General features: G+C 45.1%; 4 protein-coding genes and 1 long non-coding RNA gene across 6 annotated transcripts; 2 read left to right on the top strand and 3 right to left on the bottom strand.

The window, feature by feature from the left end:
• The first annotated feature begins 10 nt into the window (after window positions 1-10).
• LOC6493126 (mitochondrial import receptor subunit TOM22 homolog) lies at window positions 11-1,799 on the top strand. Of its 2 annotated transcripts, none has more exons than XM_014908738.3 (3): window positions 11-165; window positions 907-942; window positions 1,092-1,799. In XM_014908738.3, the coding sequence occupies exons 1-3, from the start codon at window positions 145-147 to the stop codon at window positions 1,398-1,400; spliced, it is 366 nt and encodes a 121-aa protein (XP_014764224.1). In that variant the 5' UTR covers window positions 11-144; the 3' UTR covers window positions 1,401-1,799. The 2 variants fall into 2 exon arrangements, with proteins under 2 accessions (XP_014764224.1, XP_001957096.1); XM_001957060.3 differs by lacking the exon at window positions 11-165 and adding an exon at window positions 355-716.
• Window positions 1,748-4,421, bottom strand: LOC6506866 (anaphase-promoting complex subunit 5; the record flags this gene model as incomplete). The annotated part of the gene is made up of 2 exons (XM_001957061.4): window positions 1,748-4,048; window positions 4,113-4,421. Coding segments are annotated over 2 exons (2,454 nt in total), but the record flags the coding sequence as incomplete, so codon positions are not given.
• Window positions 4,422-4,614: 193 nt separating this feature from the next.
• LOC6506865 (very-long-chain enoyl-CoA reductase) lies at window positions 4,615-6,467 on the bottom strand. The gene is made up of 4 exons (XM_001957062.4): window positions 6,010-6,467; window positions 5,576-5,792; window positions 5,018-5,133; window positions 4,615-4,959 (listed from the first exon to the last, which is right to left on the bottom strand). The coding sequence occupies exons 1-4, from the start codon at window positions 6,378-6,380 to the stop codon at window positions 4,755-4,757; spliced, it is 909 nt and encodes a 302-aa protein (XP_001957098.1). The 5' UTR covers window positions 6,381-6,467; the 3' UTR covers window positions 4,615-4,754.
• An 832-nt stretch (window positions 6,468-7,299) lies between these two features.
• LOC116655748 lies at window positions 7,300-7,996 on the bottom strand. The gene is made up of 2 exons (XR_004310793.2): window positions 7,666-7,996; window positions 7,300-7,575 (listed from the first exon to the last, which is right to left on the bottom strand). It is a non-coding gene; the product is annotated as an uncharacterized LOC116655748 (long non-coding RNA).
• A 156-nt stretch (window positions 7,997-8,152) lies between these two features.
• LOC6493127 (polyubiquitin-C) lies at window positions 8,153-10,046 on the top strand. The gene has a single exon (XM_014908739.3). The coding sequence runs from the start codon at window positions 8,172-8,174 to the stop codon at window positions 9,999-10,001; it is 1,830 nt and encodes a 609-aa protein (XP_014764225.3). The 5' UTR covers window positions 8,153-8,171; the 3' UTR covers window positions 10,002-10,046.
• The last annotated feature ends 45 nt before the right edge of the window (window positions 10,047-10,091 follow it).

The following is a 10,091-nucleotide window of genomic DNA, read 5'->3' as shown; positions in this document are numbered from 1 at the left end:
TTTATATTTTGTGTCAAGGGTAATTCAGATTCTGTACATGTAAAATTGAGTTGTTGATTTAACAACGTTTCTAAATTTTTGGCTTTGCGAGAAATAGTGTGTATATTTTTTAATAAAAAAAACCCACGAATCAGTTGAAGAAGGATGGGCGAATCAGAAGAAAAGGTGAGTTGGGTTTGGAAATGATGCATATAATCAAAAAATTGGGATACACAAGACATACAAAATTTTATTTTTAAATTATATTAATTTAAAAATTTCAAACCGATAACCTATTAACGTAAATCATGGCATTGCCATCCGTCGCAATATTTGCGGCCCACAGAGGGCGCTGCTGTCTTTTATCGATGCATCGGTATTGCTATCGAAGTTTTTTCCACCTCCAAGGCAAAAGACCACGGTACAAAATCAATTTATTTGGACCGAAAAGCGAATATTCCTTAAAAGCTTAATTAAATGCCAGTGCAAACTGCATTTACCGAGCATTATCCGTGTTAGCGTCCGTGGGTGTCCTTGTGAGGGGTTGCGACTGAGTTGACCCCACAATTTTTTATTGTTAGCGTTGAGGCAAAACCGCAAAAGTGGATACCGAAACTGTGAAAATTGAGGATTTGATGGACTCTGATCCCGAAATCGAGTTCATCGAAAAGGACAGCGGGATGTCATCGTTGGGTGGCAGCAAGGACGAGACGCCCGAGCGGCGGGCAGTGGCCGCTGTAAGTAGAGGCCCCAAAAACGTGGGTTCTATCCCCCGTTCCGATCCCGTGTTCCCCCTTGCCCATCCAGTGAATCTTATCGTGCTCACGTAATTGTCGGTGAAATGTGAACGAGAACAGCTGCTCCCACACAATCCCGAAGAACTGATGCCCTGTAGCTAATACTAAATTATTTTTCTTTTTATTTCAGACGTCGAACGAACCTCAGGGCGAGAACTACGATGATGTAAGTGGCAGCATGTTTGTAAACAATTCCACACGATCTAACCTCAATTTTCTGGAGGGCACATGATGTCCTTTATTCAAAGCTTTAAATTAAAATAAGTTTTGAACGTTCTTTAAGCAATTCTAATAATAGATTTTCTTATTGTCTAGGAACCCGACGAGTCATTTGGCGAACGATTCTGGGGATTGACGGAAATGTTCCCCGAGCCGGTGCGCAATGCAGTGGGTGCTGTTACCGGAGCCACCGTCAGTGGCTGCAAGAGTCTGTATGCGTTCTCGTGCAGCGCCAGCTGGATATTCTTCACCAGCTCTGTCATTCTGTTCGCGCCCGTTATATTCGAGACGGAGCGCGCCCAAATGGAGGAGCTGCACAAGTCGCAGCAGAAGCAAGTGCTACTGGGACCCAGCAGCGCAATGGCTCCGAGCGGATCGTCGCCCAGCCTTCCCTCGATTCGTTAACCTAGACACATACGCATATTAGCTCTACGATAACCGGCGTCGGGGCTCTGAACTCCGAGCTCGGATTTGCCACACGTTAGCTTAAGTTTGTCGATACCAATCAATCCCAGTCGCAGTCGATGTCGAGGACACCACGGACGACCGAAGCAATAGCAAAATCCTCCAAAGAATGTTACCCAAAAGCCACACCCACAGCCTAGCATTTATGCATTCACACACATCCCCGGAATTATCGGTTACTCGGTTAACTAACTGTCCCCTTCGACGCGAAACGATGCGAGCAATTGCAAAACTTCAGATAGGTGTTAGCATTGTAGTTGGCGTACAGAGTATAAACAAACAACCACTATGGTTTAAACCAATTAATAAATATTCGTTTATTAAGAGTTAAAAGTTCAACCGATGTCTGTTGGTAACAATATTTGATGGATTTTTCAGCAAAAGAATGGGATCTTAAGTTATTTCGGGGCAGAAACTAAAAACTCTGTTTCTACATCTACTTACTACGGACTACTGAGATATTCTCTTGGAATTGGGTGATCTGTAAAGTAGCGCCTGAATTCGCCAGCGTACTTGTTTCTCAAATTGCGCTCCCCAAACTCATTGAATCGCTGCGCCAGGAACACATACACATCCAGGACTTTGGCGTGGGCCGAAAGTTTCTTAAAGGACTGAGCGGCACGCTCTAGGATATCCAAAGACTTGAGGAGTTGCGCCTTGCGCTGCTCCACATTGTTGGGAGTGATCGCCAGCAGGCAGCGTACAAATACAAAGTCTGACTTTGCTCTTTCGTACAGTCCGCCGTTGATGTGGATGTCGTGCATGCACCTCTTAATGGCCTGATAGGCCTTCTGCGGAAGACCGAGGAGCAGTAGCTGTTGTGCCAGCAGCAAGTCCACCAAAGCCAATTCGTAGTCCATCTGGCATTCGGCCATGTTTTCAGCAACACGCAGCAAAAGCATGGTGGTCTCGCTCGAGAAGCGCCCATCTGCCATGCTGCAATAGCCGAGCAATACTTGAACGCGCATTCGCAGAAGGAACGGCAGCTGATCCTTGGTGGCTAGCTTGTCCAGCAGTCTCCGAGCATTGAAGAACTCCCGCTTGGCTACGTAAATAGAAGCTCGTTGCATCAGCGCGTCTGAGGCATCCAGAAGGTAAAGCTGATCACAGGCTTTTAAGGCATCGTGCCAACGGCACTGATAAATTCCAGTTTGGATGACCACATGACACTGACTGATCATCCAACCTTCGGCGCTGGGCAATCGCGGAAAACGTTCTTTCGCCTGCTGGAGCAGCACCTTGGCCAGTTGAGATTCTCCTTGCAGTTGAAGCCACAGAGCGTAGCTAGACAAAGCACTACCTAAGCCAGCTGAACAGTTTTCAGACCGATCTCTGACTGATAAGAGAACCTGGGAGTAAAGGGCAGCCAATTCGTGCCGTCCGTACGCGCACCAAACTGCACTTCTCAACGCCAAAGCATCTGAGGCGTGATCTGCAAAGTTGTTGCGGTTGGTCAGATTATCACTGCGCTGAAGGAGATCGAAGAGTTTCAGAGGCTGATAGCCCGCCACAGTTCCCAGTTTTACGGCGAAGTGCAATGCCAGGGTGTAGTTTTGAAGCAAAGATCCATCCACTTCACTGGCTTCCTGCACGCTCTTTTGAATCGCAGATAGGGGCAGCTCATCTCTCAAGAGACAGTACCAAGTGTTGGCTAAATTCAGACTGCTTTTATCGCTATGTTCCTGGGCCAACATTGTGCTCTCCTTGAGGGCAGCCAGCGCCTCATCTCGATGGCCAAAGGTGGCATGCAGCACTGCTAGATTTACGCAAAAGTACTGGTATCCTTTCTCCTGGCCCATCAGTCTGACCGGACTCCTGTCTAATGCTCTGTGAAGTGCGTTCAGTGCATTATAATAGTCCCTTACCCGCAGCTGGTTCATGTACCCCAGGAAATAAGGAGTTGTTGTGAGTGGAAGGTCTCTGATGATCTCCTGGACTTTTTTCTGCAATTCCATGGGCGGAAGGGCTTTTCTTTCGTTACTCTCCAGCAATTCAGATTGCTTGTTGATGAAAAACTTTGCCTGTTTGGGCGCCCATCTGCTCAAGGTATTCCGTTCGACCAAATACCCAGTCAAAGAATTATCCTTCTCCTTTAGTCCCGACTTGTCAGTATCCGCGGGCACGGGCGGCGGTGTTTCTTCGCGGTGTAGGATTCCACCAGCAACCGCTTTTCTGGTGCCGGAGGCAACAGCTCGAACCCCACGTTCGTAATATGAGCAAATGTTCTTATACATATCCATCATCTCCGCGAAACTAAGGCGTTCAAGGACAACACCCACTCGGCGAATATAAACACCCACCATACTGAACTGACTTATCCCATAATTCTCATTCAGAATCTCGTCGATGTTCTGGATCTCTGCAAAGTCGAAAAGCACCTCAATGCTGCCTGCACAAAACTCCGACATGGCTTTCTCAAAGGCCTCCAACATCAGGGGATCCAATCTGTATTTTCCAGTGGTCAGTAAATTGTGGAGCTCGCTGTAGGTCTTGTCCGCTTCCTGAATCAGTTTGAAGATGAGCATATAGAACATGCGTCGCCGCTTGGTGGCCATGGATATCCCAGTATCCAAACATGTCTTTTTGTTCTACAAACATTAATATTTCATAAAATATTTGATTTCAAAAGGGAAGGAAAGTAGTAGCACTTACGATCACGTATTGTTTTAGCAGTATCAGCATCGTAATTTTGTGAGCCGTGGGCGGCTCGAGCCGCGGTGGCACTAGCTTCGCTGACGGATCCAGGGTGTCCAGCTCCTCGAACAGATTCATGGCTATTCTGCGCCAGTTAATAGTAGTTTTCGATTTTAGTTCCCGGCAAAATAAAAACAAAAACTTCAACTGCAGCCAACTTAGCGTCGTTCGGAACGAAATGTCTTTTGGATTTGAAGCTATCTGGCAACACCAATTGGCGCCAAATTCAAATATCTTAACTTTTACGTATTGGCTAGGCCTGATAAATCAGTTTTATGTAATTGCAATATGCAATTTTTAACTGTACATCCAAAAAATTAGTTTTTCATTCAACAATTTAGTATAGATAGATTCACTTTACCAATCTGGCTATACTTACTGTGTAAAGCCCAAAATAATCATTGATTACCTGTCTAAAAGATCAAAGTCCAAGATGTGACAAAAAAAATGCATGAGCGAATTTAAGCTTCTCCAATTTGTATTTGCTTTAAGTTAACAAAAGCACAAAGTTCACTAGACAACTACCCAGTTAAACGCTAGCCAAATGAAAATGTATAAATGTGGAATAGGTAATACAGCGAATTCGATGGAAAAATTCCTTTAAAGGACGAATGGGAAAATTGATCGACGCTGACGGGGGTAGTCCTTGAACTCCTTCTTGTAGTTGCGGTGCTTGGCCAGGGCCCACACGGTCATCTGGAAAGCACCGGCAAAGGCAAACAGATAGGCGGCCAGGCAAGAGGTCAAGACCGAAAACGACACCCAGGCACCGATCTCGTACGTGTAGTTTGGGCATGAGACCAAGCTGTAAAGGTGAAGTGGTTATTATATGTTTGTAAACATCCAAGCAAGTATTAGCTTACTTGAACAGTTGGGTCAGGGGATTTCCATCAGGCACTGGGATCTTGCGTACTTTGGTTCCAGGTGGGCGCAAGTTGCGCAGGGCAATGTGCACCGAAAAATTGCCGAGCTCGCAGAGCTAAAAGTAGAAAAGGTTTAATTCATTTTTTTTTTTTTAAAGAATTAAAAAATATATATTTTTGACCCTTTGGCATATATTATAGTTTATCAAAGCAATAAAAATAATCGTTCATGTTCGTTTTTGATAAGGGAAATGGAAATTGATAAAATCGCATGATTCCGCAGCACATTTTTCACATTTTTTTAATTTTAGCTGAATTTTTGTTTTCCATTTATATTTTCTAAAGAAATTTTGCAATAGAAACCCTGATGATCCAAATATATAATGACTAACATAAATATATAGTTTTGATAAGACCGGAGTGTTAAAATTGTTTGATAAAAGCAACAGAGTGGCATGACTATATGGACTTCAGAGCTAATTTCGAATTAGGGCAATCAAGACCTTTAATAAACAAAGATTTCCTGTAACATCTTAAGATTTTAGCTAAAATTCTTACCGCAAATGCTCCCAAAGCGGCCCAAACAGTGCACATACAGGGTGAGGTGAACTGGGGATGGTTAACATGATACGAGACATAGGCTGTGAATCCCCAATAGTATGTGCAATTCTTGAAGAGATTCCGCAGCGGCATCGTGGCATGCGAGAAGCGGTGGACAAAGATCGTCTCCAGCAGACGCTTCACATAATGGACAGTGTAACAGCCAGCGGCAATGCTGCAAAAAGTGAAGAAAGAAAACAGGTTAGACGGAGAGGAATGGATAATTATGCATTCGGGTAAGAGTTGTGCCCGGCCGAGGTGTTGCGTTTTAGTTTGCATAAGCCAGGGTCAATCAGGTCGCATACAAAACCTCCAACTAATCGAAATTTCAGCGACTTTCGCCACACACAATCACACAAACACCGACTCAACCACGCAATACATATACTTACTGGGTGGTGAGGGAAATCGGAAGACTGGCCGCCTTGCCGTAGACCAATTCTGGGCGGAAGTAGAAGATGAGATACACAATTAGGGGCCCAGCATATTCCGCCAAGAAGACTGTCTTCCACCCAATCTGCGGTCCCAGATCCTTGATGTACACCTTATCACCGGTGCGCAAAGACAGAGACTCCAGGGTGTCGGTGTCTTTCAAGCTTTTTCCCTTAACATCCAAACGAAGGGACTGACGATTGGCGTCCGGTGTTTGCTTTAGGGACCGGTGAATGAGGACGCGCAGATCGCCAATGGGCGTGGTCGCCGAGGGCACCTTTACTTTGCCGTAAGGCTTACTATTCTTGGCACTTAGTATCTCGAGCTCCATTTCGTCCGGCTTATCTGACTCAAAAATTGAAAGTGTCAAGCAAAATCCAAGTTAGGCAGGTGGGAACCAGTGTGGCCGTTCGCTGGAAAACCGGAGTGGTGCTGCCAGATAGTTTAAGTTTTAAAAGGGTTGTCTTAAGGGGATGGATGATAAGGGAGCTTTTATTTAAAATCTACATTAACTTAATAAAAATAACTTGAATATATAATTTAAAACATAAAGATGGTAAACGGTTTTCTTCAATTGAAAATGCAGAAAACCTTCCGATTCAAGCTATTTCAATTTGTTTTTTATAAACACCTTAAGAGAAAAACAGAGAAAATAGATATTTTGAAATAGAAAATGTTTACTTGAATAAATAAACATAGCAGTCGTGCTGTTAACACTCACCATTTCACATCAGCATAGCTTCAGAACACACATTCATTTAATTCACTTCAAAATTTTCCAGTCAAGCTGTTCGTTTCAGGGGTTGTGCCGGTAAAAGAAGTGAAACAAAAGTAGCAAAGATTAAAAAAATATAGTTAAACATCATCGTAAATCAAAGATACAGTTGATATTATTGTCAACGGTCAATTTTGGTGAGTAGAAAATCTGTGTAAAGAATTCAGTGTCAAAGCATGTTTCATTGAGAAAGCATTCGATTCAGTCAGTCAAGTCATTGCATTGAGAGATATCGTTTTAAAATTGTTTTAAAAAAATATTTCAACATTTTATTTTGTGGTGAGTTTCTGAACTTTTTTATAGTGTTAAAACTTAGTGTGACCTTATTGGATAAGTTTTGAAATAGAGTGACCATAGTGAGAATACACCAAAAATATCCGAAGATACGATATTTCGTTTTTGGTGATACTCCCAGTAGCAATTACATTCGTTTTGACAATTGTAGAAGCAACTACAGAAAAATATAAAGCGCAACTACTGAATATAAAGCGACATAATATAATTCTCAAAAGTATTTCATTTAATTGTGATTAAATACATCAATACAGCGATTGGAATCGAGAGTAAGTTTAATCCAAACAAGATAAATCCCTATTTTAAGTTAAAACGACTGAGAAAAACTGCATTGAAGTTTTTTCCAAGGTCTTTGTTCGGCCATTTTAGATTTTCTTTCCTTTTCAACCCCTTTATGCAGCCACGTAACATAAAACTAGGAATTGGCACTACGCATTAGTAATTCTTATTGATTTCCCTGCAAAATAAAAACAAATCTATTAATAGCATCTGCGTATTGTGAAATTTGCAATCGACGTCGAGTCATGTGAAATTTCGAGAAGCGTACCTATACATTTACGCATTATTTGTACATAATTACGTATAATCCGGTCCAATTGTCGATTGTACTAATTAGTTGGCATTACAGCCAATTCGTTTTATAATAACTCTTCAACGAAACAGTTGTTCAAATAAGGCCACGTCTGAAAATTTTTCGTTAGTTGCATTGTTCATGACGTCACTGGTATACACACTAACCAGATACACACACACACACACGCATGCACTTCGAATACACACACTCGCTAAACGATAAAATGACGGCGGAACAAAGGTTTCTCCATTTCCCTTCTGTTTCTCAACGTCTTTGTCTCGAAATGAGGGGTTGAAAGTTCAACACTTCCATTGGAACAATTTTAATGAAAAGCAAGCCCTGACTTATGCTTTCCTCCCAGTTCAGTTCCATCGCCCAACAGTTTCAGAAATTGTGAAACTCTCGACACAGGACAACTAAAATTAATCTGCCACTAATTTCCACCGTTTCGCACTTTTCTACCCACAGAATAATCCAAAATGCAGATCTTTGTGAAAACCTTGACTGGAAAAACCATCACCCTGGAGGTGGAGCCCTCTGATACCATCGAGAACGTGAAGGCCAAGATTCAAGACAAGGAGGGAATCCCCCCAGACCAGCAGCGTTTGATCTTCGCCGGAAAGCAGCTCGAGGATGGCCGCACCCTGTCGGACTACAATATCCAGAAGGAGTCCACCCTCCACTTGGTCCTTCGTCTGCGAGGCGGTATGCAGATCTTCGTAAAGACCTTGACCGGAAAGACCATCACCCTGGAAGTTGAGCCCTCCGACACCATCGAGAACGTGAAGGCCAAGATCCAAGACAAGGAGGGAATCCCCCCAGACCAGCAGCGATTGATCTTCGCCGGAAAGCAGCTCGAGGATGGACGTACTCTATCCGACTACAATATCCAGAAGGAGTCCACCCTCCACTTGGTCCTTCGTCTGCGAGGAGGTATGCAGATCTTCGTGAAAACCTTGACTGGAAAAACCATCACCCTGGAGGTGGAGCCCTCCGACACCATCGAGAACGTGAAGGCCAAGATCCAAGACAAGGAGGGAATCCCCCCAGACCAGCAGCGATTGATCTTCGCCGGAAAGCAGCTCGAGGATGGCCGAACTCTGTCGGACTACAACATCCAGAAGGAGTCCACCCTTCACTTGGTCCTCCGTCTCCGTGGTGGAATGCAGATCTTCGTAAAGACCTTGACCGGAAAGACCATCACCCTGGAGGTTGAGCCCTCCGATACCATCGAGAACGTGAAGGCCAAGATCCAGGACAAGGAGGGAATCCCCCCAGACCAGCAGCGTTTGATCTTCGCCGGAAAGCAGCTCGAGGATGGCCGCACCCTGTCGGACTACAATATCCAGAAGGAGTCCACCCTCCACTTGGTCCTCCGTCTGCGAGGAGGTATGCAGATCTTCGTGAAGACCTTGACCGGAAAGACCATCACCCTGGAGGTTGAGCCCTCCGATACCATCGAGAACGTGAAGGCCAAGATCCAGGACAAGGAGGGAATCCCCCCAGACCAGCAGCGTTTGATCTTCGCCGGAAAGCAGCTCGAGGATGGCCGCACCCTGTCGGACTACAACATCCAGAAGGAATCCACCCTTCACTTGGTCCTCCGTCTTCGTGGTGGAATGCAGATCTTCGTGAAGACCTTGACCGGAAAGACCATCACCCTGGAAGTTGAGCCCTCCGACACCATCGAGAACGTGAAGGCCAAGATCCAAGACAAGGAGGGAATCCCCCCAGACCAGCAGCGATTGATCTTCGCCGGAAAGCAGCTCGAGGATGGCCGAACTCTGTCGGACTACAACATCCAGAAGGAGTCCACCCTTCACTTGGTCCTCCGTCTCCGTGGTGGAATGCAGATCTTCGTAAAGACCTTGACCGGAAAGACCATCACCCTGGAAGTTGAGCCCTCCGACACCATCGAGAACGTGAAGGCCAAGATCCAAGACAAGGAGGGAATCCCCCCAGACCAGCAGCGATTGATCTTCGCCGGAAAGCAGCTCGAGGATGGCCGCACCCTGTCGGACTACAACATCCAGAAGGAGTCCACCCTTCACTTGGTCCTCCGTCTCCGTGGTGGAATGCAGATCTTCGTAAAGACCTTGACCGGAAAGACCATCACCCTGGAGGTTGAGCCCTCCGACACCATCGAGAACGTGAAGGCCAAGATCCAGGACAAGGAGGGAATCCCCCCAGACCAGCAGCGTTTGATCTTCGCCGGAAAGCAGCTCGAGGATGGCCGCACCCTGTCGGACTACAACATCCAGAAGGAGTCCACCCTTCACTTGGTCCTCCGTCTTCGTGGTGGAATCTAAACCTAATCTCAATACATTTCCAATAAACACAAGATTCAAGCAAGACTTTTCCTGACCATAACCGTTAGCCAAGATCAAGATTGCAAGCAA

This window comes from Drosophila ananassae, chromosome 2R (assembly GCF_017639315.1).
Source record: "Drosophila ananassae strain 14024-0371.13 chromosome 2R, ASM1763931v2, whole genome shotgun sequence".
In the NCBI taxonomy this organism is placed as follows: domain Eukaryota; kingdom Metazoa; phylum Arthropoda; class Insecta; order Diptera; family Drosophilidae; genus Drosophila; species Drosophila ananassae.
The sequence above is the reverse complement of the archived record's forward strand: the minus strand, read 5'-3'. Positions and strand labels throughout refer to the sequence as shown.

What these genes read in the sequence shown, in the direction of transcription:
- LOC6493126 (XM_001957060.3), top strand. Translation starts at nt 615, where the DNA reads ATGGACTCTGATCCCGAAATCGAGTTCATCGAAAAGGACAGCGGGATG. An exon ending in AGCGGCGGGCAGTGGCCGCT is followed by an intron (nt 717 to 906) that starts GTAAGTAGAGGC and finishes TTTTTATTTCAG; the next exon opens with ACGTCGAACGAACCTCAGGG. An exon ending in AGGGCGAGAACTACGATGAT is followed by an intron (nt 943 to 1,091) that starts GTAAGTGGCAGC and finishes CTTATTGTCTAG; the next exon opens with GAACCCGACGAGTCATTTGG.
- LOC6506865 (XM_001957062.4), bottom strand. Translation starts at nt 6,380, where the DNA reads ATGGAGCTCGAGATACTAAGTGCCAAGAATAGTAAGCCTTACGGCAAA. An exon ending in CCGATTTCCCTCACCACCCA is followed by an intron (nt 5,793 to 6,009) that starts GTAAGTATATGT and finishes CACTTTTTGCAG; the next exon opens with CATTGCCGCTGGCTGTTACA. An exon ending in CCGCTTTGGGAGCATTTGCG is followed by an intron (nt 5,134 to 5,575) that starts GTAAGAATTTTA and finishes TTCTACTTTTAG; the next exon opens with CTCTGCGAGCTCGGCAATTT.
- LOC6493127 (XM_014908739.3), top strand. Translation starts at nt 8,172, where the DNA reads ATGCAGATCTTTGTGAAAACCTTGACTGGAAAAACCATCACCCTGGAG.